The sequence below is a fragment of the Letharia lupina genome, assembly GCF_014066315.1.
Source record: "Letharia lupina isolate WasteWater1 chromosome Unknown contig_19, whole genome shotgun sequence".
NCBI classification, from domain to species: Eukaryota; Fungi; Ascomycota; class Lecanoromycetes; order Lecanorales; family Parmeliaceae; genus Letharia; species Letharia lupina.
In genome coordinates this window covers 1,362,501-1,389,208 of record NW_023502988.1, presented here as the reverse complement: position 1 = coordinate 1,389,208, position 26,708 = coordinate 1,362,501, and the positions used below count along the sequence as shown (strand labels likewise).

Below are 26,708 nucleotides of genomic sequence, written 5' to 3'. Positions count from 1 at the left end.
AATAGAAAATTATTTTAGATCCTGCCGTTCGAACGTTGTGGTGATACAAAGGTGACGAAGTTTGATGACGTTTTACCCCCCAGGCGCCCGAGGATGGGATACTGGTCCCTAACGAGCGGCGGCGTTGGCTGTGATTTTTGGCCGCGCAGGGATCATAGAATTGGATAGAGGAGCATGGTCGGTCTTTATTTGAATAGCGGATAGCGTGCGAGGATACGAATAATGTCGAATGGATTTATGTGCACAGATCTATGGTTCAGGATTCGAAGTATGCAGCTCGCAGTGATACTGGTATGAGAGACGCCATGATCCAGTCACAGGTGGCAAAAAGCTTCACTTGGTCGCGGTCTCCACAAAAATTATCATACTAGATGGGAGTCTACGCTCGAATGACCGACTATGAAGGTCAGAGACTATGGCTTACCCAATTCTCACTAGGCAACCGAAGACTTCACAACGTCAGCAGTGATGTTAGTCTTGTCTAGCATGGTGATACCTATTACCACATTATTAACGTGTACCTCAGGGAGTTCTTCCTATCAATCGATTCCAACTTACTGTTGACATGCCACCCATGGAACTGGCCAATACTCCTCTTGTTGTTGGGTGTAGCAGCAAACTCTATAATGCAACCGGAAAAGCTCTTGACCGTGGGGAAGCCTAGCACCTCCTCATTAGTCAACGCTCTCTAAAGAGAATGCGAGCAACCTCACCTCGTCCAGAGAGGTAGCCTCCATTGAAGCAGAGTCCGTTGTACGGAAAGCTGTAAATGTCGTCTTGCCCGAAGGTGTTGATGGCGCAGGCGATGTCTTGCACATCTCCGCCATCGATTCCCGGGGGAAACTCGCGGTTTTTGAAAGTCCACGACTCGGCAGCGCCGGTGCTGGGGACCCAGGCTGCACCGTCCTGTGAGGAGACGGGCGAGGCGAGACCGAAGGTGAAATTCCGCCTGAACATGTAGCCTCCATACGCTCCGGCAGTACCGGAGTAGGCCTAATGTCGGATTTGGTCAGTTGCCGTTCCTATTTCGACTTATGCAATGGTTGGGACGTGCTCACAGTGTCAGAAATTCCGGTTGCTTGCGGGATCTGGTTGGGATACGACACTACTCTCTGCGACGTTATGGACTGGCCATTGAACGTACTGCCCACGGTAAACCATCTCTCGCTTGGAGGTGAAGTAGACCAGGGTACAAAGTTTACCGCGCTGTCACCCCGTTGCGCTCTTTCGTAATATGCCACATTCGTTTGAATACTGCTAAGCATCCCTATGAAGCTACGTAAGCAAGCATGACATCAGCGGACGAGGAGGTTCGGTACCCACTGTTACAGTTTCCTTGTAGGGTTTGTTGCCATGCAGGTACGCAGGTGCTTTGAGAGGAGGTAGCTCCTGACGCCAACGTACGGAGGTAACCGCCCCCTTCTTCTGTCGACGCGAATGGGAATTCGTCACATGATATTGCGATTGTTTTATCTTTCGTTTGTGCCTGAAGGTTACTTTGTTGCGATGTACAGTAGGCACCATCAGATGATTTTGGACAGGAGATTGCTGCGCGATCGACCCTTCTTTCTCGATTGGGGTCCCAAGTAAGGACCATGTCACTGTTTGCTAAACCTCGACGCGTGAGAAAGCTTTGGATTCCAGAGCAGATTCCGGGAACGATGATTTGACCATTGTTGCCATTGAGCTGACTGTCTCCGAAAATACCGCAGTTAACTTGACCAATTAGTAATGATGCCACAAGCTTGGGCTTCCTCTGACAACTCACACCGAAAGTCGGGCAGTCTTATCAAGGAGCTATCCCCCGTAGGACAGGTCAGTTGCTGGGAGAAGTCCGGGGTCTGGCTTTGAAATGGATCCTCATCAGACGAGTCCCCTCTTTTGTCATAGAGGTAGCTCGTCGCCAACATTGAAGAGCGGTTCGAGGGAGAGTAGAGGTCGGGCTCATGGCCATGATAAAATTCTCGCTTATCATTACTGGTGATGCCGCTGAAGGAGCCCGTACTTTCGTAGATGGTGAACCTGGGTGTCGGGTTGTACGCGTTGCGCGGCTGTAGAGCCCAATTCGGAAAAGATTTGATCGTGGCAAAGGCCCCATAGCCGAGATTGTAGAATAGGTAAACACCATAACTGTAGGTTGATGTGACATCATTGTTTGCTCCTCCAGACGCAGTAGCGGAAGCTTGAAACGACAGAGATGTGTTCACGTAGCCCACGAGCTGCGCATCAACTAGAGGAGAGCCCCCAGTTATTGTGCCGCCAATTCTGAGTCCCATGTTGGCCTGTGAGCACGTAAGTAAGAGCATGCATGGCAACTGACAAGGTTTGCGCCCAGCTATCGTCGTAGTCCAGGGGCGCAAAAGCGTGGATGGGTTGAGAACTTACTTCTGGGGTGACGAGAACATCTATCTGTGCATTGATTGTGACTTTAGCATCAAACATTGGCTGGACCAAGCTCTGGTCCTGAGCTGACGGTTTTGCATCAAGACCAAGCAGCTCTTGGTACTGGCTACTTGCAGCGTCATCTTGGGGCCAGTAGACTTCTGCTTTACCAAAATCCAGTTTGGCTCCAGCGTTCATTTGTCCTTTCAGCGTAATGACGCCCCGGATCTGAGGTTGGTGTTAAGCATGCCCATTAACGCGATAAGGGTTGGACAGTCACTCACTTCGCCATATAAGTCCAACGTTGGTCCAACTGCAGCTATGCCTTTTATAGAGAGCCCTGGATACGATACAGTGTCCAAGATCTTCTTGCGGCCTGTCGTAGCCTGGAGCCTGGCGTTTCCAACGATTCGAAGACCCAAATACGCGCTAGGCTCAAGGCTCAAGTATGCGTAAGTGCCAGTAACGGCTGGTGGAACGATAGTGCCAGAAAAATAATAAGCATAGGTAGCATCCATTTCAACGTTTGCATCCAGATACATCTGCATGTCAGCAGAGAAAGTCTGACCGGGGCATCTACGCATGATCAGCATTAATTCGCCTGCAAGAGTATTCATGCACAATTACCCGTAAGCCGCCTTGAATAGCAGAATACTTTGCTGAACGGCCATACTGAGCCAACCCAGATTTTTGCTTTCTACCGTGTTCTGGTCATACATTCAGCTTCTGATGATAGGAGAGACTGTGTTGAAGTCTTAGGAAATAAGATAGCAGAGGGGCAGGCGCTTACCAAACGACCCAGCCAGTCGAGAAACGCGCCAAACCATCTCTGGTCGAGCTTGTTCCCACCTTGGCCCATATCCTTCGTTGTCCTAAGAGCCTTGGTTGCGAGACCTCGTTTGCGCAGCTTCTCATGCCTCGACTTTGCCTGGGAGATCTTGGAGCGCCACTCTTCCTTAGACATATGCTCTTGGTGGGTTTGGCGTCTTTTCTGTTTTCGTCCGGGTGCATCTGTCAACTCGTCCCAATACCCGACAAGGTTGGTGAAGTCGACGCGCATGTTAACAGTCTCATCTCTCTTGACGAGATGGAAGTTGTAGTCAAAAGTCAGCTTATAGACGGGATTCACGTTTCCTGTAAGCGATCGAGCTTGAACATGGTGCCTTGGGAGATCGAATTCTGGCTCGGCCAGGCCAAGTGATACCACTCGGGCATACGGGCCTTCTCCCAAATCGGAAGGGAGTCGGATGATGGTGTCTGGAGCTCCATTCAACCATAACCTTCGACATTCGGGCGAAGTTTGTTTGTAGTTGCAGTAGATATAAACAGTTTCCTCTGAGTGATCAAATGTAGAATCAATCATGGTTCGGTTGGTCGTCAGCATCGATCTGGTCTTGCGAGTCTCCACTTGACGTCTCGCGATCGTTTGGCTCGTCGGAAAGTCGTTGTCGAGCGATCCCGGTGGCCCATCCAGCATAACAAATCCGTAAGCATCATCATCCGGTTTGTCGCTCCCAGGAGCTTGGGACCAATCCAAGTTATTGTTTCGGTATTCTTCATCGTAATTCCACAACACATCATCTTGAGGAGTATCGTAGTAATGTTCAAAGAGATATTTTGGATCCACTGGCCACTTGTCGCTGTAGACGCTTGGTGGATCACAACAATAGGGATAATCTTGGCTGAAGCCCGGGGGGATTGCGACACCGTTGCAGTCAATGCCCGTGTTTGTCGGATTGATTGCGCCGGGGATCGGCGGTTCTTTTGCTTGCGTGACCTGAGTCTGCTTATTTGAGCACTGCTGTGGCTCACAAATTAGCTCCGGATCAAACGGTGCGCTACCGCCGAGTTGGACTGGCTGTGGGTTGTTCGACCAATTGCAATGACTGAATCCTTTTCCTTTGGGACAACAGAACGCTCGTTTGAAGCGATCATGCAATGTCGACCCAGTAGAACCGTCCAGCGGAGATATGTAAGAGGAAGAGCACCAGTCACCGTTGTCTTGATCATATCGATAGGTTTGGTATTCGAAATCATCTGGACCACAAGAGGCGAGAGTACTGGGACTTAATGGGCCTTGACAAGCCGTCCAGAAGCAATCATCAATGACCTCTGTCGAGTCGCAACATAGAGCACGGTTACCGGTGTAGCAGCTTCCTTTCCCTTTGTAGCCGGTGTAGGTGTCGGTGTTCAAAAGATATTGGCTGTCGCCACAAGAGCCACTGCATCCAAATTCACCGCTAACAGGCGCGCCACTCCATTCACAATTCTTTGGCATCGAGTTGATTGGACAGCAGATGAAGCGATACCAACCTGTCGAGCAGTCACCGTTGAGTTGAAAGCCAGGAGCTTGAAGCGGAGCATGCGCAGTTGAAACGGCCGAAGTCCCAGATGGGCAGACCTGGTCATGTTGCTTCTGACCATCTGAGCCATCGGTGCATGTCGGCGTGACGAAACAATTCTGTCCAGTGTAAGCACCAAACGCCAAGGATAACGCAGTCGCAGTTTGGTCATCTAGATTGCCACCTTCTAGTTGACTGGAGGAAAAGTCACCAAGAAGTCCCTCCAGAGCGTCGTGGCCTTGTGTATCTTGATCGAGTGCCCATATCATCAAGCCGGTGAGGCATCTCAGGGAAAGGAACTTCTTCTTGTCGAAAAAGGATTGCTCGTCATCGTAGGAGATCCACTGGTTGCCGTCGTACACGTTGTATTTGACAGTCGAGGTTTGGTCGTAGTATGTTTGCGTGCTAAGTGAGTTGTTTCGAGAGCTGACCTCACTGTAAGACAAGATGCCCCCGGTGTTTGTGCATGTCCCTGGAAGACCGGAAGTCGAGAATGTGCAACCGGGTTGAAAGCAAGATGCATCGTTCAAGGTGTATGATCTTCCGTAGAATGCGAACCCTATAACAAGCTTTGCGGGATCAATATCGTTACGCCAAAGCAATTTCAGACCCTCGTCAATTTCAGTGATGTTGGTATGGCCCTCTATGTACGGACCCGTGTACTTGTTGTGCTGGTCCCACATACCATGCTGCATACCCAATCAGTCTTTGCGCATTATCTCATTGTTTACCATTGCAAAACCTACCAGATCGTAAGACATTACGTTGAACCACGACACGTATTTTTGAAGGCCGGAGATATCAAAACCTCGCAAATACCAGTAGCTCGTTGGAAGCGTAATGGTGGCCTGCCATCCAGCGTTTGCTTGCTGAAAAGCATCTCGAATCTCAGACATGAGAAAAACGTAGTTTTTCGTGTCTGCTCGGGAACCACCTCGGTCAGGTGCCGCAGGATACTCCCAGTCGATATCGACACCATCGAGTCCGTATTTTTGCAAGAATGACACTAGAGAATTGATGAAAGTCTGCCGCTTGTGGTAGCCGCTTACCACTCGTCGCAGTCAGTGACAATCGTCTTCCATCGTCCCAAGAGTTACATACTATCCGAGAACAAATTTTGGGTCGGAGGGTCGTTAAAAGACCATCCCCCAACAGCAATGTTCACCCTCAGATTGAGGTGGCGACTTTTCAGAAAAGTCACACGCGATATCAAGCCCCCAACGTCGTCGATAAGGTTGAAAGAGCTATCGAACAATACAAAGGCGAGATTGATGTGCGTGAGGGGCGCCAATTCAAGGTCTTCAGGGTAAACTTTGTCGCAGGGACGATCGTCCAGATTGAACAGCTCATAGTATCCGATACGACGCTCATACGTCATAGCATCCGTGTTCTGTGGGCATGATGGAATTCTTTGGGTGCACGAGGTTTAGTAAATCTTTCTGGAACGAGAAAAGAGAAGAATAGATCTGTTCACCTAGGCTGTCCGCAACCGTTTCCGAGACCAGTTTTCTGGCAGCCGTCTCCGCAGAAATCGTCAGTCGTGCCACAGTAGCCATATTGACTTTACAAGGGAGATCGTTAGCGCAAGCACGCAATCATAGGAATGAAACCTTGCCTGCAGCAGACATTGAGCGGGCAATCTTTTGTCTCAGGCGGGGCATATTGTCCACATTCTGCTTTAGCATCGCAGTTGCTCTGGCACCCGGTCCCACAGAATTCTTGACCGAACCCACAGTTTCCACTCGAGCTGCAGCATCCTTGGTAGCAGGGGCTCGTAGCTGAGCATGTAGATAGGTCGTTTTGGGCTTTAGCGACATCGGAATAGGTCAAGAAGAGCGCAAAAAGTAAGGAGCAAAGCATGGTGTAGGGATTAGGTATCTGAGCCTCAGTCTTGACGGTGGAAAGTAGGAAAGATAAATGGGAGGGTTGGACTGGCAGACATGTAACAGACTTAACTTGAAGTGATGGATTTAGGAGTACACTCTGTGATCAACAAGCACTAAAGGGAAGCTCAGAGCTTCTCCAATGCCTCTGGCAGACATGCAGCGGACATTGACCGGCTTAGTAGATCGTCCAGCTAGCGGTGAGATTGATCCAACGTATGAGAGTCCGAGACTTCTCCAGGTGTCTCCATACGGAAATTTTAGCGACAAGAGAAGCAGCCACTTCCAGCTCTTTGATGCCGACTGCCCCATGTTCAAGGCAGGCCAAGGAGGAGTCTGGCCAATGAAGACTTGAATGGACAAAAGTTGGTTACTTAGCAGCTGCATTCTCCCGTGATGGAAGCCTTGGCGGGGCGGGATTAGAGGCATGAAGGAAAGACGGAGAATTTCAGATTATGTACGGCCGTAGGGAACGCACGAGTGGCCACCGCCGTCGGAGAACAGTCCCTGAAAGGTTCTGACCATACCTTTCTATACTCGAAATTATAATAATAGAGTCCGCTCCGTAGTTACAGAACATACGCTTTCTCAAAAAAGAGTTAGTCTTCGTATCAAATAAGATGTCATGATTGCTGTCTGAGGGTCTCTTCATCATAGTATGATCAACAACCCAGTCTGTCGGTGGATACCGGTCCCCTGCATACGCATATACTGGTTTTTTGTCGGGCCAGGTAAGAGAAGGAAAAACGGGTACTCATTGTGAACCACGTTGCAAGTGCCGAGGAGACAGACGTGCATCATGGGACCTGCAGACGTGTTGGATATGCAGTGGAGAAAGTGATGTGAAGCAGAACAGTCCAGATACTTCGTGGTGCCAGCCGATGCTGAGCATAATGAGTGGACCGTGCAACCTATTGGCAACAATTTAAGCCTGAGGGTCTTCTACGAAATGCGCCTTCCCTCTGTTGGTAAAGCGTCGGACATGGCCGCACCCGCTTAAACCTTGCGGGTATCACGGCTCACAGCTCGGCTCCCTACGAGCATGCGCGCGCCCATCTCTACAAGAGCTTAGAAATTGAATACATTATGGCCGTAGAAGGATCCTCCGAACGCGACTAATGATGTTTTTTCCATAACATCAGGTCGTGGCTAGAGTGTTTAGTGTTATCTTTTCGAATGACGTCCATGCATGCAACCCTGGGAGAGCTGGTTGAGCAACGTTGATATCATACTGAGACCGAAGTCGGTGAGAGCTTGGCACTTGGACCGTTATTGACAGTGGCAAGCGAGCGTCTGTGTTAGGTGAAGCGCTAATTCTTCAGGAAATCAAGGTGTCTTTCAAACTGGAATTTCGGATCCTCCTCAACAATATTGGTCTCGCATATATCACGGCGACAATCAGGCGACCTGCCTTAGCTGCTAATATTAATCTAGATGAGAACCTGCCGGATGCTTCCGCAAAGGGATAGCATCACCCGAGAGATGACACCACCCGATCACGGCTATATGTTGTTCGCTCTGGAAAGTCTCGCTCGGATCGACCTTGCATCCGGTGGTTTTATCTTCCATTACATGTCTCTAGTCCGCCTGCTGCTTTCCTTGTCTCTTGAAGTTGAGCGGCATCAAATACCTTATTTACTAGAACCCCACACTCCCCCTTTCTGACAAGTCCCAATGTTTTCACAATTCGATGTGGCTCGGCTTCTTCTAAGTCTACAATTTCTTGTCCCAAGAGCCGCCTCAGTGCAGCTGTGGTCCAGTCCTGATGCACTGCCTCCAAGTATGCCTTCTGGTTGCCGCATCGCTTTGAGCCAGAACATCAGTTGCTCTCCAGCTCTCGTCTCTCCGCAGTTTGCTGCCGGCGGACGGGCATTGGATCCGACCACATTGGGTCAATACTGTACAACATTGTGCTACCAATCTCTGCAGGTAAACTCATAGACCATGAGCATACTTCTATCCCTATTCCTTGCTAATCAGCGTAGACTTTTAAAACAAAAGTGGATGCACAATGCGGCGATACCAATTACCAGATGTTCGCCAACAGCACGCTAAGCCAATCTGGAGCTTCCATCGCAGATCCGCTGGCTTGGGCATACAATGTCATTTGCGTACAAGATAGGTATATTTAGCCTCGACCGAATGCTTTATTTCAAGTTCAATTGAGACAATTCCTTTAGTACCGGCTTCTGTCTTCCCTCGCTTTTTAATGCCACCAAGACCCTCTGCTCCGATTGCTCCCTGAAATACGGGGTAGCAATGTTGGGCTCTGACTATGGTCGAAATCGCATTCAGCCGAGCGCATTTTCGTCGCTCCTCTCATCATGTTCTATCCCTGCGTCGGACTATCCGTACACCTACTGGCCGACACCAAGCACGGTCAATCCATTGTGAAATCAACTTCATCCTCCATGTTTCAGAGATCCTACTAACATTAAGGCAGTATACCAACATCTGCCCCTTCGACGAATTGCACTGGGAAAAAGTACACTATCAAGGCCAATGACACCTGCCAATCCATCTCGCAAGCAAATTCCATCGCAACAGATCGGCTGATTGCTGCGAATAATATCGACTACAACTGTTCTTCGCTCATTCCAGGTGCTACTCTCTGCCTTGGTCCTTCATGTGCTTTGCAAAAAGTGCTGCAGAATCAAACATGTCAAGATATCACCACCAATCAAGCCTTCACATTTGTACAACTGATCGCGTGGAATCCGTAAGCTCTTTTCCCAATGAACGATTTGTTCCAAATACTCACACACTTTCAGAACAATTCACTTGAACTGTGATAACCTTGATGTGATGGTTGGTAGGAGCATATGTATCTCGTCGGTTGCCCGATCAATCAAATCACAAACACCACGTGTTAAGCTGACTTGGCAGACCCCCTGGCTCTTCAGTCTACAAAGCAACCCTCATGAACACAAGTACAGTAACCATGTAAGACCATACTCGTTGTCGCCGGCATAACCAAGCTCAAAGTGCCAGATCCTCTATGTTTCCAGGCCCCTACGTCTCTGGCTCCATCAATTCAAATCCTCCAGACGCCACAACTTCCTGGTATAATACTCAGACCACCTTTCCTCCCCCAGTTGTGACAACATTCATTGCAAACCTTACAACAGCAAGTCTCGTAGCAGCACGCACTAGCTTTTGCCCCATCACGCCCGATGACTTTCTCAACGGTCTCTATGAAGAGGATCTTCCAGAAGACTGCGATGCTCTCATCGAGCCATACTGCTGGCCCGATCCAGATGCACCAACACCTTCATCAACGAGCTTTCCCGCCAGCTGTACACCTTTCTCGGGAGATTCCATCACGACATCAAATACCCCAGCCGTGGTAACTACTTCCGCAAATCCTCTGCCATCTCCGCTGGAGCCGGGCACAATCGCCACCTGCAAAAAGTTTCATAAGGTCTTTACGGGAGAGACTTGCTACAGTATTGCAAACAATTACAAAGTGTCTCTCGATCAGGTAAACGAAAAAGTACTGTCATACATTGATACACTTTGCTAATTGAAAAGTTAGTTCTACACTTGGAACCCTTCCGTCGGCACGACTTGCGCGAAATTGTTTCTAGCCTTCTATGTGTGTGTCTCAGCGTAGTAGTGGTTGTAGGGCTGCCTGTCTCCATGGTTTGTGGGAGTAGTCACCGAGGTGGAATGAAAACTTTCGAGATGCTGGCGGCTCATCTAAGAGGGGGTTTCTTGAGCCATCATACACGTGGAACTAGTGGTATGTATGCTTTGCTTGTAGAAAGGCCTCTTCCAACAATGCCTAGCTCGTCTCATCTCCCGAGCTCTTTGTGACTCCTCTCAACTCAGCTCTTCATGCTTCAAGAGCGCTTCCCATGCCTCATCGTCTTCATAATCGCTTCCAGTCTTCCCGTTCTGCCACTCCGCAATGTCACCCCAAGCCTCCTCTAGCCAAAACCCACCCATCTGCTCCGCCTCACTAGCACAAACCCTGTTGCTCCTCACCACCCTCCCGAACGCATCCACGAAAACCAACAACAATAGTCCCTCCTCCTCCTCCTCCTCCAGAGCCTCTTCATCCTCAACGATGAGATAAGCAACCACGCACTCCGCCTGCACATGTGACCGTAGCACCTCTAGAATCCGTGGCTGCACCTCCTCCTCGGGTAGAAAAGCTCTCAGTCTCTCCATCGCCTCTGCAAGCTCATCCGTCCCCTCTGCCACGTCACCCACAGCAACGGCCCCATGCTCAAATCTCTTCTTTGCATTCCTGAACGCCTCCACATCCTTCGCAATGCGTCTCCTATACCCCAGCCACCTTTCATCCCCTTCCCAATCAGCCACAAGTAGCTCGGGCAGTAGCTCCAACAGACCGTTCCACTTTCCCTCCAAGCGGCCATAGAGTAGTCTATCGTCAAGTAGCCTCTCCTCCTTATCGACAGCATTGTCAAGGTCAATGTGTGAGATCAAGGCCGCGTGTTTGGCATCGCTGCCAGGACCATAGAACGTGCGAAGCCAGACGTTGCCAATTTGACCGGGATCGGTGGCTAGGTGGCGGATGGAGAGGGGACGCCAAGCTTTCAGGAAGATCAGTTCCTGGGGGCCTAGAGCCGGAGGAGGAGGCGGTGGATATCGCTGAGACGGATCAGAAGGTTGCTGAAAGCTGGACGCGGGAGAAACAGGAGGTGACGAATTATGGGAACACGAAGCAAGGTACATACGGCTTGTCTCTGACCGGACTGAATGTATGAACTGATGAGAATTTTGGCTTGCTCAGATGGTGGGAGTGGGGATTGAGGGTTGTAGTTGTTCTAGGAGATGATGAATTAACTGATGTCCAATGAAAATACAACCAAGTGCGTAGCAGGCGATGCTGAGAGGGAGTGGTACCAGTAAGTAGATCTCAGCTGGAATTGTGCCCCAAGGAGGTGATATTTCCTCGCTGGAGCTTGAATCCACGCTCTCGTTGTCGCTCATAGTTGTTGGCGCGGTAGCCTGAAGATCTGTGATCTGGCTGGACTTGATATTTTGAGAAAGAAACTTCGAGGGGCTATTGATGAGAAGTATGCAGGCAAGCGGAAGAGGTCACGTGGATACGAAACGAGGTAAAATATTCTCGGCAGGGTCATTGCATATACCTTTTCCGAGTTCTATTTCCGGTATGGTGATTGTTCTACATGTTTCACTCACTCATCTCAAAGACAAGGTATGTGTGATAGTTCTGTATTGGAGAAAGCCATCGTAATATATTACGGCTAACTCGGCAACGATGCTGTAAAGTAATACGTACCTTATGTATTTGGTTTTAACATTGCTCAGCCTTGGGTGCATCGGATGTTTCAAAATGCCCCACACTACAACATTTACAACCATAGAAAACAAACATCCGTGCAAGGTCATGAGAGGTAATCGAAAACATATTTGCTGGAACTATTGCAACTGATCATGATGCCGTTCCTGAGCCTGTCTTTTGTTCTACTCGGATATGCTGATCGAAGGTCGGCCCACCAAGCCTCTTCCTTCACGTTTGGCCATACTTCATCAACAATCCCACGGGAACGAAACTCAACGGTGTTAGTATCGCAAAAAATGAACCACGCCCAGCCATTTCCATCCGCCTTGGCATGTGGAATAGCAAAACAATCGACCACAAAAGTCGGCCCAGGTTGAACAGAACGCCGCACTCCATGATCTGCGACTTATAGCAGTTGGAGACATATGAATAGCAACGTGTTGCAGACATCTGCATCCCAAGCCACCAGTCGCTACTCCCTCAAGTGGTGTACTCCGTGTGTCTTACGCTGGATGCAGGATCTGTATACAATCAGTCCCGCCAGCATCGCAAGCGCAGTCAACGTCAGATAGAGTCTGACCTCCACTCTCCGCATACCGCTGTGCCGTTTAACGTCCATGTATAAAATGAGATCCAAAGTACGCGCCATAACGAGTTCTGCCAGGTTGGATCCAACGATCAGCGAAGTACCAAGACAGAGTCCTGTCCTGCCGGCGTCAAACATGCACACTCTGTTGTAATTGTCGGCAATCGTGATAGCCTGGAATGTGTTGACGGAGGTATAGCTTATTTTGTAATACACAGCTGAGATGCTGACTGAGAGCCAACGCGCCATGAAGTAAGTGTGTATCAAAATTGAAGGCTAGAGTGTCCGACCGGGGACAAGCTTTTCACTGAAGTTGAACACAATGTGGAAGTAGCTTCTTTCTTGTATATGATTTGCGAGGAAGTCGGGGTCGTACGAGAACAATGTCTAGGGGAAGAAGAAGATCGCTACCATAAGCAAACTCCCGTCGCCGAGAGCTGGGACCCAGAAGTACCGTTGCCACCCAGCCGCTTGCGCCAGAAAACCATCGCTTACAATGGGGACTCCCGAGTATCCACAATACTAGAGTATGTTGACTCGCTTTTATTATGTAGATTGCTCGTCCAAAAAACATTGCCAGGTCGGATTTACCAATCCAGCAAGGTGTGTCTGATCGGGGACGTTGCACATGCGATGACGCCCTATCTCGTTCCAGGAACTGCAATATGGATCGAGGGTGTCTCAGTCCTCCGTGGACTGCTAGAGTATTCTCCCAAGAAGATGACGTTGCATGAGACCCTACAAATGTATGAGAAGCTGCGAAACAAGCGAACCTCCAAGATCACCGTGCATCAACCAACTCGCGACATCTCACACAGATGGAACATGGTCCAGAGCAAGAAGCACATGAGTAGCATCTACTGACGCATCCAGGTATCTAAGAGAGACATATCAATATCGTATCACGGAAGAGGATTTTGGGTGAGCTGTTCTGTTATGATGCTTATGCAGTCTTGGACGAAGCAACTCTCGAGCACTGTGGAAAGGTAAAGCATGCGATTGGACCCGGCGCACTCCAAGAGGAGATCAATGTTTGCGGCGCTGACCGGCCTCAATCGAATGATAAGATACTAGAGCACTGATCGATTCGCTGTCTTTTTCCGCGACAGACGCATTACAATTGGAAGAACGGACGGCACCAGGAGGTGGAGCTCGAGCGATGAAGTTTGCTGTTGATCGTTTGTACTCTCTTTGATCAGAATCAGGGCTCCTTGACTTTCTAGTGTCAAATATTTCACCACAACATCCATTAACTACTTAACGGAGTACTTAATTTGAGAGTTCTTGGGATAACCACCTTGAGGAAGATACGACTCTCTACCACTTAGACGTGAAGAAATCTACTGCTTGCAGACCTATTGAAATTACGACGGATACAGTCTCTCAAACCAGCTTTTTGTCCAACTAAGAATCCTTGAGAATGCGTGAACACTTGTTGCTCTTCGTGATCTGGGAAATATAAGAACTCCGCCAAATCGGACTCAGTACGCTCTTGGTCTTGTCGCTGACTCTAACGAGCATGGCTCGCTTACAGAGACCAGCTTAGAGCCGAAGGTTTCGCTTCTCTTCGATTCTAGATGAAGATAGCTAAACGTTTGTTAGTGATGGCTACATCAATTCGCTACCGCTTCACTATTTGGCTCGAACAAAGAAGCAGATTGTGTCTTTCTGAGATCACAGCGATGAGTCTCTTGCGCTCGTTGACACATTTTACAGTGTGGTAAACAAGCAACACTGCTGTAAGCTTGAAATTTGTTGCCTGAATGATCCATCAACTCAAGGTATCTTATGATGTTTTCATGGTGGTATAACACGTGGGACCGCAGGAGGACTGTCTGGAAGTCTTACAATAAGCCAGTACCCAACAAAGAAGACTACTTCATGCGACAGCAACACTCAGCGTTCCCACTGTTTCGACACATTCGCATGACACTTATCTCTTCCTTTAAATCCTCATCCTCAAGCTCTGAGACTCTCGAACTCCACTCGCCGCTGAAACACTGACCCCACCCCAACGCCTACAACCACAGCAATGTCCAACATCTTAAGAAGAGTCTTGTCTTTCGGAAGTCCCAGCAGAGCAACATCCACATCAACTCTCGAGGACGAGGACACCATGTTCGACGTGCAGGAGCCAGAGCTCGAAGAAACGGACCCCATCCCCAATTTCGCGGAAGAAGGCATCACCGACCACACTGAAGTCCTTATAGAGTAAGCCACCTGCGGTCTCTCCCCACTTAAACCCTAATTAACACCTCCTCCAGACTCATGCAGGGACCTTCAGTCTCCGTCCACGTCGGCAAAGCAACGAAACCCATCACGATATCCAAACGTCTACTTATGTACCACTCCCCCGTCGCTGCCCGCCTGCTCGCCAAGCAGACCACTCCCGATACGCTCGCACTACCAGGCCATGACCCTTTCGCATTCACGCACATCTACCGCTGGATGCACCAAGACAAACTCGACATCCTCCCCTACTGCACCCGCACGGGCACCTCTCCCACCGCCATCCAAGACGCCTGCACCCTTCTCTGCCGCATCTTCGCCGCGGCCCGCTACCTCGACATCACCCCCATTCACGGCCTCGTCTTTCAGGAACTCCGAGCCGCGTTCGCGATCACTCGCGATGCGGGGAAGAGCACGCCTGTGGCGCCCGGCACGGTGCTGGAAGTGTGGAGAGACGGTGGGGAAGGGTGCGGGTTGTGGAAGGTGGTGTTGGAGGAGATGTGTGTTGCGTTTACGCGGAAGCCGATGGCGGTGTTTGCGGTGTATGATGAGTGTTTTGAGCGGATTGAGCCGTTCCGGTTGGCGGTGGGGGAGGCGATGACGGGTAGGATCTTTTGGGGGAGCGAGGTGGGTGGGGTTAAGGTTGAGGAGATCTAGGCATAGTATGGATGGATGTTGATGAGCTGGGGTGAAGGTTGGAGAAGGCGTCGGGAAGACTCTGTAAGATGAGGCACAGCCGTGGTAGGAAACCTATTACTTGAAAATACAAGTGGAGCCCATGTGTTCTCCCCGTAATCTTAAGCGAAGGCGTCCCAAGACCTTGCACTTGTTCCTGGCTGGTAGACCAATCGGCGAAAAGTCTCGTTGACGCCCAGCTCGTCGAGTACGTCTGTACTTCGTTGTCTTTTCAGGCGTCAGCTACACCCTCGGAGTGTCAAATAGCGGTGCTACTGTTTCCTATCGTTACGGTGTGTATCCTTTTTCACAATTCGGGCTACGGAGAATACGCCACGATCACGGGTTTTCCGACTCGGGGCTCAGAGGCACAGCACGCCTACAGTCCTTTCCCAAGATCACCATCTTCGAGGACATTAGATCCTGCAGCGGGGTCAGTATTAACAACAAACGAGATATTGAACCGCCTTTGATACCCCATAGACTCCAGGAGGGACGTTTCCGAAGGAAGCAGTGGGGAACTACAGGAGGACATGGTCACGGCGATGGCCATTGGATGACATCATAGTCATACCGCTTTGGCAACAATCAGAGTCCGTCCTTGGACGTAGACTGTATCTCTGTTTATAAGGACCGATCAGCGCATCTCAGAGGCAGAACCCTGACTTCACACAAAACCTTTCAATGTCCTCCCACCACCGAGACTGCAGCAATGACACTTCTTGGCTTCCAGTGTTAGTGACCTAGGATTCCCTGCAAACAACGGATCAACCAAGTACATCAACGGATTGTAACATATCTGAGGATAGTCAGTTGAACGGCAAAGGCGGGTCTTGTTCAGGTTCTTGAACATCAGAAGCTTCGGCGAGTGCAACAACGAGCTTGCTGCCGCAGAAAAAACCCAAGCGCAGCATTGGTCAGTCTCATGGACGGCATGTCAATCGTACGACCACCTCTGCCCTCCGTCCACCATACAAGACGTTACTATCGCGATGCCAGCGATCTCCATGCTAGACGAGGTCAACATCACCGCTGGTGCGGGGAGGGAAGCCACCAGCCGGCCGCTGAGAACTCGGCAGACCGGAGCAAGCGTTCCCTCCTGTCTAGGAAAGCGGCGAGGGCATTCGAAGACTTCGCTAAGGCTTTTCGTTCGTGGGTATACTCTCTTCTAATCTATTCTGACCTGTAGTATCAATCGAGCTACCTAGCTACACTCTAGGCCAGTCCGAATCACCGCACTATCTTCCCATCCCCTCCCATCCTCTCCCATCCCATCCCCTCCCTCCCTCCCTCCCACCCATATCAAACGCAACAAACCCCTTACCCCCATCCCCTCTCTCCGGCTCTCTCTGCCGCAAACTGACTCGACAGCCTCCCTCCGAACGTCGTCATGAGGCCAAGAGCAAATGAAATTAAAGCAGGTAGGTATCGTTTTCGTATCTTTCAACAGCAGGAGCAGGAGCAGGGGCAGGTAGGCGGTGGAGTTGGATGGGTGGTAAGAGGGAAGAGAGGGGGGGATTGTTGGGGGGTGGATATGACAGGAGCGGTAAGGGGAGGTGTGTACTGATACACAGGATCGATGTGAGGTTGGCTAAACGGGTGGAAGGGAATACAGGGGAGATGGTTACTCGAGGGTCGTATGGTGCGAAAGTGTTACTAGACGAAGATGGATATCGAGATCAAGGAGAGGAACATCTGCCTCGCAACGGGAGACAATGGCAGCGAATGAAGTGGTCAAGTTGGAGCGGCGATAATGATTACAATTCATGAAACATCCGATCTAACTACTTCTCAGCCGCTTCCAACCTCACTCACATCAACAAGGCAATCAGCTCCGCCGCCCTCTCCGCCGCCACCATGACGCCGAACTGCGGATTGACCGTGAACGGCTCCACGATGGAGGCATCCACGACGTTGAGATTCCGCATCCCGATGACCGTCGTGTTCGCATCCACGCAGCGCCCCAACCGGCACGAGCTGGACCAGTGGTTGACCTCGCCCTCCGTGTACGCCGACGGCGTCGTGATGTACGTCAGGATCTGGGCCGTGGACGCCGCGGCCGGGATGTTGAGCGGGGTGAGGTTCGACGCGGGCAGGGCGGCGAAGATGGCGTGGATGAAGGTCGCGATGTCCTGGGCGTCCTGCGGGTCGCTGAAGTAGACGCCCTGGGGCCCGGGGACGAAGTCGGCGTCGAGGACGACGGTGCCGGAGGATTTCAGGCCCGAGGTGCCGTAGATGTTGAGGGTGACGGTTTGGTCGGTGGTGTAGCCGTCGTAGCCGGCGGTGCCGATGGTGCCCTGCATGCCGGCTCGGGTGCCGTCGGCGTGCGGGACGTAGTCCCAGAAGACGCTGATTTCGGAGGCGAAGGAGTATGGGCCGGAGCGGCTTTTCAGGTACAGGGAGGCGTCGGCGGGGATGGGGTCGTTGTAGCTGTAGGTGTAGGATTGGACGGAGGGGCTGGAGAGTTCGATGAAGGTGTTTGGGTTGTCGAAGAGGCCGGCGCCGACGGCGGTGTTGTTGATCCAGGCGGAAGCGGGGAGGCCGCCGAGCTTGTTGGCTTGTTGGAGGCGGACCAAGACGGCCGGGTCGCCGATGCCGGATTTCATTAAGAGCTCTGGGGACTTCAAGGCGCCGTTGCTGATGATGACTCTTCCGTTGGGAGATAGAGAAATGGTGGAGATGACACCGCTCGCGTTGGCGACGACGCCTGTGGCTACACTGCCTGTGCGAAGGACGCGGTTGACCCAGACGCCGCTTTGCAGGTGGAAGTTTGAGCGGGTCAAGGCCGTTTGCAGGTAGCTGATGGCGGGCCCGCCGCGCTGACCGTTCTTGTAATCGTATATGGGATGGCCAAAGACTTTGGTCTTGTTTGCAGAGTCTGTATTGATGGCGACTTCAGAATAGCCGGCACCGGTCACAAGCCATTTCTTGGCCGCCGTATACCCGGATTGCTCATACAGGATGTCATTCTCGGAAGTGATGTCGCTGGAGGGCTGCGTCTGATAGAGCCGGTTGATGGAAGGCAGGACATCAGCATACTTCCAGCCCGCAGGGAAATAGGTGTCAAAATCCGATTCCGGTGGCTGAAAAAACAATCCAGCATTGATGGCGCTGGAACCGCCGATGGAGCAACCCACGAAAGCGTTCACCTCGTTGGGGCCACAGGTCAAATTGGTTGGACCGGAAAAAATGGTATCATAGAGCCCGGGTACGTCGACACGGCTCAAGTTTGTGCCGACCAACCACTGCGGTCTCTCGGTTCCTCCGGTGATGCCGTAGGATGGCCCGCCTCCCTCGAGGAGGAGGACTTTCTTCGTTCCGCTCTCACTCAGCCGGCTCGCGACGATGATCCCCGCGGGACCGGCACCGACTACGATGACATCCCATAGAGTCGTCGTCCATGATTGAGGCTGAACAGGAGAGGCACAGACCAAGCCAACAGCTTGAAGGAGAAGGAGAGAGCACAACACGGCAGCCATTGAATTAGTTCTTTATGTATGAGACTTGGTTTGGTACTCAGATGGATTGCGGACAGGAGATTTGATGAAGGTAGAAAAAAGGCTCAATATATAGAGAACAAATGCGTCAGTGATCAGACTGTCATATGTAAAAATAGAGAGCAGCAAGACTAGATTTAATCAGCTCATGCAGTCAGCTTCGGGTATTATAGATGGTCGAGGTCAGACGGGTGTAAGCGCATCCAGGCTATATGGGGCAGGTGGTGTGGGGGGGGCCCCCCATGCTTAAGAGAGCAGTAAGGGTCCATTAACAGACAGACAAAGATATTCGATATCTGCTAGAAAGGCAGACAAGGCTGAAGGCTGAAGGCTGATGAATAAGGAGATAGTGAAGGAATATGTACACTGTTACTGTAAGTAATTAATTAATACATTAATTAATTAAATGAATGGACTACTGCAAAGCTACTTATTTTTGGTCGGATTGGAAAGCATGTTGCATGACGTTTTCCGAGTCTGGACAGCCGAAAAGCCTTTCGCTAAAACCTGCAGCGGTCCACGGGAGGGTCCGGACTTTTGCTGACCGTCCGGCTCCGCCTATAAGGACCACTTCAAGCTAGGCCACGGCATTTGATCCGTACACAGAGTCAGCATAGCATCATATTGACAATAATAGAAATCATGACCATCATCGAGTATCAAGCGGAGCAACATTATATTTCTCCTCAACATTCAAATTCACCATGAAAGTCAAATGTCTTTTAATTTCTGAAGCTGCTACTCTTTGTCTGAGAGACTGCCGGTGTAGAAGGTTGGACCCCCAGCCACCTCATACACCCATTCACCTCGTCGACCACTGTGGGTCAAATAACAACGTCCCAGAACGTTCGGAAAAATCAATAGTCCCTTCAATATATTAAAACACCTTATTTTTGCTGCACACCACTTATGCATCGCTCCCGTCCATGGATCCAGTCACCACGTCCATCGATAGGTATCCCGTTTATCGATGAGACTTAGGGAGTATGGAGTAGATGAATGAGGTCACCATCCGTGGACGTAGTGAGTAACTCATACCCGACAAAAGCGCCAGGAGACCGGGACTCTACTGGCCTAAGGAGGAACGCTGGCATGATTGTAGTACTGACGGAAAACTTCTGGTGTCCAGCCATTAGGAGCTGCGCCTTTTATTTGGTCCGTCATATTCCCGACCGTCGGCGGGCTATCCACAAACATAGAGAACCCCCCTCACGCCGAGCTCCAGTCGCACCAGACTTGCAAGTGACCAAGGCCGGCTCCAGGGACACTTATCATCCGAAGAAACGCAAATAATATAAGTATGTACGTAACTATGTGCGCAGCCGATGACGCCGTCGAGGTGTGAGAAGATGACGAGAATGAAGACGAAGGAGTCGGGGGCACGGCACACTGCTGTAGACACTCAGGATCGTTTGGAAGACGAGGAAGTGGAAGTGGGGGCTGTCTTTCGTCCACGGAGTAAGACCATCTCATCCGTGAACAAGGTACGTAATCTGGAGCCTGGTTGGCCCACGAGAGGTATGATAAGGTCTGACGGATTTTGGTACTATACCTCATCCATGGACGGGATTACCCATCCACGGAACCAACATCGTGCGACACATTCTCTCAACGAAGATCGACAACCTCAGTCTGACAAACCTAGCGCCTGGTCAGGATCGCACGCATTTTGAAGGTTCGGCTCTACGTACCCTTGATCCGAGCTCTTGGGAGAATTGGACCGAGGAGATTGTTCAAGGTATTTGCGGTCGTAGTGTTGGCCGAAATATCGATACTTCCATCCCCAGGATCCTGCTCCGCAACAACGGTCCTCCCGCTCGCGAGGTCCGCTTGAACTTGTCGGTCGTAGGTGGAGCCGGAGGCGTAGAGGAGGAGGGCGAGGCGGCCGTGGTCGCCTATGCGCCCGCAATGCATGCACGTCAGCAGTGTAAGAGCCAGCTGGAGAGTCAAGGGTCGCGAGATTCACCTACCGGTGAGGACGTATCCACCCGAAGGGATGTGGAATCCGCCTTCGGTTTCTGTGGGGGAGACGCATTGGTTGTAGATCAGGGAGCCGCTTTCGACGATGTCGGCCCAGGTGGTGGTGTCGTATGTGATAGTGTGGTCGACGAGCTCGATAGCCAATAGCGCCAGTTTGCAACCCCCTGACGGAGTTCCAGAGTCATTAGCGTGTACTCCATTTCCTCCAAGCTTGAACCAAATCATCACTCACCATTCGACCTCAAAAACGGCAACCGCTGCTTCCTTCGCCATTGGGTCGTAAGTACGCTCGGCGGCCTTCGGCGTAGAGGAAGAGAGAAGAGATGACTGTTTGCGTCGGAGGGGATGCCATCGGGGCCGTGAAACATTTGCCAGCAGGCTTGTTGTTGGGGCTGCCCGTAGAGCTCGCTGCACATGGCGGAGGCGGCGGAGGGTGGAAGGGAGGAGAGGAGGGAGAGGAAGAACAAGGTTAAGATGAGGGCAAGGGGTTGGACTGTGGAGGGCGGCATTTTGGGGGCTGGGGATGGGATTGCGGAGACTGCTTTCGGAGGAAAGGAAGAAAAGATGAAGAGCTACTTATGAAGAGTAGGTATACATTCCGTGAGGGTTCAGATCCGATCGCACTGCAGTGCGACTGTTTGTAGCATTGGAACATAACGCAGGGACCTTGTCAATGCTCCGGTGGCGACATGCGAAAAGGAAGAAAATATGAAGATCTACTTATGAAGAGTAGGTATACATTTCAGATCCGATCGCACTGCAGTGCGACTGTTGGTAGCATTGGAACATAACGCAGGGACCTTGTCAATGCTCCGGTGGCGACATGCGAAAAGGGACTGCCAATCAACGGTCCGGACCCTGAAATGCTTCCGTGGTTCTCAAACCCGTCTCCAAGATCGTGATGCGGTAAGGGGGCACGTTCCTGTTATCAACAATAACAACCACCTGTTATCTTGGACATGGCGCTCCAATTCGGTTGGAGACACGTTGCTTCGCTCGGTCGGACTCAAATATATTCCCGACAATTGTTTTTTGGCGCTGCAATGGCGAACTTTTGTCTCTCGCGTAGATCCGCAAGGATGTCCATTCGAATTTGCGATAAGCCTGCAAATTTCATGCAACTGTAAAAATCCCGTCGCACCCCCAATTCTGTGTCCCACTACTTACTCGTGCGGTCACAAAGTCCAGCCTTGATTCCAGCTTACCACTATTTACACATGTAGCTTGCTCGAGAAAACCTCCTATAAGCCGTGCCTCCTATGTTCTTCCAATCAGAGCGTGAGATAGCGGACCTTGCAACGGTTCGTCCTGAATGTGCGGGACCTGGTTGAGGAATAGTTCCACAATGGTGGGCCAAGTGGACAGATCGTTTAGCATATCATGTCAACATCACGCACCGCCAAGCACTCGCGTTTGCGTAGCTCAAACAGCCCCAACCGACCATCGAGTCATCCGCCATAATCTCCAATTTTGATTCCATCATGAGTCCGTTCTGCAATCTTTTTTGTGTAGTTTTCAGAGCCATGGCGGCTTGACCGAGAGTGAAGTTGACTCTCATGAGGTTCGTTGGAAGAAGAGAAATCGTCAGATCTGATCCCCACGTATCCACGTAGCGAAGAAGGTGTTTATTGCCGGAGCCATAGACAGGGAGCAGGCCATCACCGTGGTAGGCAATGATGAGGTTTGTAATATCGGCGAGCATGCGAGTGGCGATGTCTGCAAAGCTCTGATCATGTACGGGAAAGGGACCCTTGAGGTCATAGTAGGTCACGGCTACGGCGTCGAGTTCGTCAAAGGTCGTTAGCTGTTGGAGTTCTCTCGACGGTGCAGTTGATGAATTGGCGGCGGAGGAGTTAGCATACTCTAAACCTCTAGTCTTCATGCTTTCGTCTTGAGAGCCACAGTGGAACGCCAGACATCCACTCGCGATTGGAGAACTTGTCTGACTTATGTCACTGAAGACCTCGAAGGTCAACTCCAGGAAGTAAAGGTGATGAGTCAACTCCTGCATACCCCTCAGAACGTCTGCCACTGAATAAACAGGCAGATCATCCGATGCAGTCATCATGAACTGGAGATTCGAAGGTGGATATGAGGTCGCAAAGGTCGAGCTTTTTTGGCCTGAACGCGGAAGGTCCTTGTTTCCATTATTCGTAACAGTCGAACTTGCAATATCTGCCAGACCCAGTACAGCCAAGTTGTAGATCATGGATGGATCAATATTCTGAGCCTTGTTGTCTTTCAGGGTAAGCTGGAGGGTAGTGTGGGATCCTGTTGGCGTGTACTGGAGTGGTAAATTGGTCGTTAACAATTGCCAAATTTGGACAACAGGACTATGCAAAGAGTAAGTATGGCCGTGCGAGAGATGATAGAGTTTATCAGTGCTCACGGGGTTCCAATTCCTGTGTACGATTCCAGGGTAGCAGCCTGCTCAGCACGCGATATGACTCGAGGAGTATTGAGCGAGGATGGAGACGGACCATGTAGCACGAGAGCCTTTGTATGTAATGCAAGCAAGATGATTAGAGCAAGAGGACGCAATGGCGCCAAATGTTCCCCAATAGTCATGTCGATTTGAGAGGGATATAGACGAAAGGACACTCACAGAGATGTACCTGATATCAACCAGTGGTGGCAGAAGACGCAGAAGATCATTGTTGAAAAACCCATCATCGAATAAACTTCTTCATGAATATCCGAAACCGGGTAGTTGCATCCGCAGACCGCGCGTATCAAGATAGGGATTTGCTACACGTCACAGTGGCATTAGTTGAAGCGCGTGAAACGATACATGCGCGGAACACATTGCCACCTCCTGACTCCACTCTTCGCATTTCGTCATAGGCGACTTCATTGATTGCGGAGAGCAGCAAGATTGGCATTTTCGGCGTACCACGCCGATTTCACGTGTTCGCAAAGACCTCGGTTCACTCGAGCAACGTCCGTAGAGTAAGCCCTAGCCCGACGGCTCAAAGAGTACAAGACCAATGAGATCGTGGCAATATCAGTTTCCGATGACAGTTCCTGCCACCATTCATTAGTACGCCGCTTACCCGTGTCACAATGCAGGTATTTCCCCTCAAAGCGAGTAAAATCGATTACACTCACCCTGCAAGTGCCTCCTGTTGGCCCCGACCCAATCATGCAGCCAATCCTTGGAGCCGTAGACGAGAGTGAAAAAGACAACGGAAAGAGTGGTACTCCCACAGACGACCCAGAAATACCCTTGCGTCTTTGCGACATATTGATACCTTTGATGTTCACGCAGAAGGAAGAAGTGGAAAAGAGAGAGGAGAAATTGTAGTCCTAATAAAGGAAAGGAGGATAGCCTTGTTATTAGACTCGGCGAGGGTGGCGAGTTCGATCTGTCTCATGGTGCAGAGCTGAAAGAGCTTAGACCACAAGTCAATATGCTGGCACTAGTTGGACTTGAGCCTAGGAACGTACAGCATGCAAGGAGCTCTTAAGAACTATGGCCAAGCCAACTGCTGCGTGTCTGTGCCCAGTCGAATTTATGCAGAGGCATGGAATAAAGCTTTACATTCAGCGCACGTTACCCAGCTTGGCTCCGATTGCCACCATAGGAAGAACAAAAGAGTAGGCCAGGGGCTGTCATCAAATCTGTAGCGCAGGACTCCCAGGCTTCCAATGTTCCAACAATACCATGGCACTCGAAACGCCCATCTCCACAATACCATACAGACACCTTCAGCAAAGCGCGGATCGGAAAGGAATACTCTGCCGACGTTTTCAATATTGATAGGGTGGCCGCTTGGAATAGATTTTGCTCAACAGAAGCTGTCGGAAGGAACTTTATCGACAAACCGTCGAATAATACCATGTCGGCAATAGCACAAGCACAGTCTTTTTGGGCGGTCTTGATACTGAGAGACCTAATCGTCGAATCTCTTCTTTTCTGGTAGAGACCTACTTTGATTCTTCCAACCCATTCTCTTCATCGATTCCGTACACGAAATGCTGCTATTGATTCTGTCTATACAATGCTTCTGATGAAATTTGAATTGGTCTGGAGTGATGAAGTCTTGCAGTTGTTGGAGCGCAATTGAAAGCATCGGGGTTGTCACAAACTGGCGAGGAATCATCAAGATACATGGGACGTGGGCAGCAACTCCAAGACCAGCCACTATCACGGATTACTGCAGACGTGGAGGATGACTAGCTTCGCTAGAGACAGAGTGAGGACCAATGCCATGTTGAGGACAGGGGTACGCTCCTTCAGCCTGCTCAAAGCTCATCCACAGCTGCCTAGATCTATGAAGGATTTTCCGATACTAATACTGATCTACTGTAGATGAGTAGATGGGTAGATGGCAGATCATGATGAGCCTGGTAGTCTCTTCTTTCAAGCATGAAGCTCAAAAAACAAAGACTCGTGACGTCAGTCAAGTCATAACCTGATCCGGCCAAACATTCACCCGGCCGGACAATCTCGACTTACCAGCATCGTCTTCCCTAATGTCAAAAAGCTGGCACTTGCTGGGAATATTGTTGCCAACGTACCGAAAGAAAAAAAGCTTTGAATGTTCGAAACCATAACATAACACCCACTGCTGAGCAACCGTGTCGGCCACCGCTGGTATGGTGGGTCAAAATACTTGCTTCATCTCTCGAAGTGCCTTCAGGACGGCAACTTCTTCGGGCTTCTGGTGTAAGGTCTGCAAAAACTCGAATTCTTCATAACGGTCTCATCAATCTCGAAAATGGAGCATTTTCCAACGCAGCCCGCAAATTTGGGATTGGGGACTACGCATAGATTGAGATTACCTGTAGAAAATTTCCGATAGGGCAGAACATTATCGCATCCTCGCGTCAGCTCCAGTCCAGGCGCGAAGATGTATTCGAGCTTTACAGCCCAGTCCAGATTTGCGGTCTGCAATATCTCTTAAAGTGTTCGATAGAAGAAGCGAAACCCGCAGCGCGAAGCCAATCAATTTCCACGATGACAAAATTATCGCCCTTTTGGGAATGGAAGAGCTGATTCTTCGCTGTTCAACCTGTGGCCAGAGGAAGACCGCCGAGTTGTCTGAATATCTCTCAATTCCTGCAACCTTGGGATGGATGGATCATCTGAAGAGCTTAGAATTACGCCTACCAGATGCCACGTATGACAACTCGCCCATTGAACACACCCACGACCAGGTCTTCGCAAAGACAATGCAGTTGACAATAACGAAGCTTTTGAGATTGTTACAAATCTCCATTGGAGCCAGAAACAGTATACTACTTCTTCTCGACGCGGTCTCTGGGTTCAAATATCTGCAGATGGGGGATATTATGCTGTCGCAGGGGACGTGGGAGGTTGTCTTCGAAACCCTCAATCAAATTCACGGCCTTTGCGCCTTCACATCTCAGGTGACGCGTGTCTTGGCCATTGAGGGCTGGAGAGAGACTAGCTTTGCCGTTTTGGGAGGCTGCAAAATGAGCTCAATGTCTACGTGGTGTAGGGCGGGTGCCATCCCTGCCTTCGATCCGGACAGCCAGGATTAGGCCAGTCTTCTTCCAAGGTCATAATGGTACATTCTCGCACGAAACTCCGATTCTAGGAGACTGCTAAAAGGCCGGCAAATGTGAAAGGTGTGACGCAGTGCGGTATGTTTCTCTCGGATATGTAAAACTACTGCGCTTCCGGAAATAGCCCCGATGGACGAGTCGTAAAAGTAGCCAGGGAATAGTCTTTGGGCTGACGTGTAACCCATGTAACACATTTCAGCAATTCCTATCTCTCTCTATCGCAATCTTCTGGGAGACTCGACATTACCACCTCAAGACCCGATTCCACATTTGACTCAAAATGTCATCGCGATCAGATGGTTCAATCCCATGCATTATTACGTCGAT

At 50.5% G+C, this 26,708-nt stretch overlaps 8 protein-coding genes across 8 annotated transcripts; 3 read left to right on the top strand and 5 right to left on the bottom strand.

Moving 5' to 3' along the window:
* Positions 1–256: 256 nt before the first annotated feature.
* HO133_004148 (uncharacterized protein) lies at positions 257–6,541 on the bottom strand (the record flags this gene model as incomplete). Its single annotated transcript, XM_037295067.1, has 12 exons — positions 257–348; positions 559–621; positions 714–993; positions 1,059–1,267; positions 1,324–1,716; positions 1,769–2,282; positions 2,386–2,610; positions 2,667–2,924; positions 3,173–5,413; positions 5,471–5,775; positions 5,826–6,114; positions 6,335–6,541. 12 exons carry the CDS (start codon positions 6,539–6,541, stop codon positions 257–259), a joined length of 5,076 nt encoding a protein of 1,691 aa, XP_037149114.1.
* A 1,848-nt stretch (positions 6,542–8,389) lies between these two features.
* On the top strand, positions 8,390–10,220 carry HO133_004147 (uncharacterized protein; the record flags this gene model as incomplete). The annotated part of the gene is made up of 8 exons (XM_037295066.1): positions 8,390–8,536; positions 8,593–8,729; positions 8,788–8,997; positions 9,051–9,326; positions 9,379–9,438; positions 9,494–9,550; positions 9,599–10,088; positions 10,143–10,220. 8 exons carry the CDS (start codon positions 8,390–8,392, stop codon positions 10,218–10,220), a joined length of 1,455 nt encoding a protein of 484 aa, XP_037149113.1.
* A 209-nt stretch (positions 10,221–10,429) lies between these two features.
* On the bottom strand, positions 10,430–11,566 carry HO133_004146 (uncharacterized protein; the record flags this gene model as incomplete). Its single annotated transcript, XM_037295065.1, has 2 exons — positions 10,430–11,224; positions 11,480–11,566. The coding sequence occupies 2 exons, from the start codon at positions 11,564–11,566 to the stop codon at positions 10,430–10,432; spliced, it is 882 nt and encodes a 293-aa protein (XP_037149112.1).
* A 1,250-nt stretch (positions 11,567–12,816) lies between these two features.
* On the top strand, positions 12,817–13,332 carry HO133_004145 (uncharacterized protein; the record flags this gene model as incomplete). Its single annotated transcript, XM_037295064.1, has 2 exons — positions 12,817–12,995; positions 13,023–13,332. The coding sequence occupies 2 exons, from the start codon at positions 12,817–12,819 to the stop codon at positions 13,330–13,332; spliced, it is 489 nt and encodes a 162-aa protein (XP_037149111.1).
* Positions 13,333–14,500: 1,168 nt separating this feature from the next.
* On the top strand, positions 14,501–15,354 carry HO133_004144 (uncharacterized protein; the record flags this gene model as incomplete). The annotated part of the gene is made up of 2 exons (XM_037295063.1): positions 14,501–14,679; positions 14,733–15,354. The coding sequence occupies 2 exons, from the start codon at positions 14,501–14,503 to the stop codon at positions 15,352–15,354; spliced, it is 801 nt and encodes a 266-aa protein (XP_037149110.1).
* Positions 15,355–17,183: 1,829 nt separating this feature from the next.
* On the bottom strand, positions 17,184–18,851 carry HO133_004143 (uncharacterized protein; the record flags this gene model as incomplete). Its single annotated transcript, XM_037295062.1, has 1 exon — positions 17,184–18,851. The coding sequence occupies one exon, from the start codon at positions 18,849–18,851 to the stop codon at positions 17,184–17,186; it is 1,668 nt and encodes a 555-aa protein (XP_037149109.1).
* A 1,645-nt stretch (positions 18,852–20,496) lies between these two features.
* HO133_004142 (uncharacterized protein) lies at positions 20,497–21,358 on the bottom strand (the record flags this gene model as incomplete). Its single annotated transcript, XM_037295061.1, has 4 exons — positions 20,497–20,510; positions 20,561–20,764; positions 20,840–21,013; positions 21,082–21,358. The coding sequence occupies 4 exons, from the start codon at positions 21,356–21,358 to the stop codon at positions 20,497–20,499; spliced, it is 669 nt and encodes a 222-aa protein (XP_037149108.1).
* Positions 21,359–21,565: 207 nt separating this feature from the next.
* HO133_004141 (uncharacterized protein) lies at positions 21,566–23,993 on the bottom strand (the record flags this gene model as incomplete). Its single annotated transcript, XM_037295060.1, has 7 exons — positions 21,566–21,568; positions 22,017–22,056; positions 22,247–23,182; positions 23,239–23,345; positions 23,455–23,464; positions 23,743–23,873; positions 23,958–23,993. The coding sequence occupies 7 exons, from the start codon at positions 23,991–23,993 to the stop codon at positions 21,566–21,568; spliced, it is 1,263 nt and encodes a 420-aa protein (XP_037149107.1).
* Between the last annotated feature and the right edge of the window lie 2,715 nt (positions 23,994–26,708).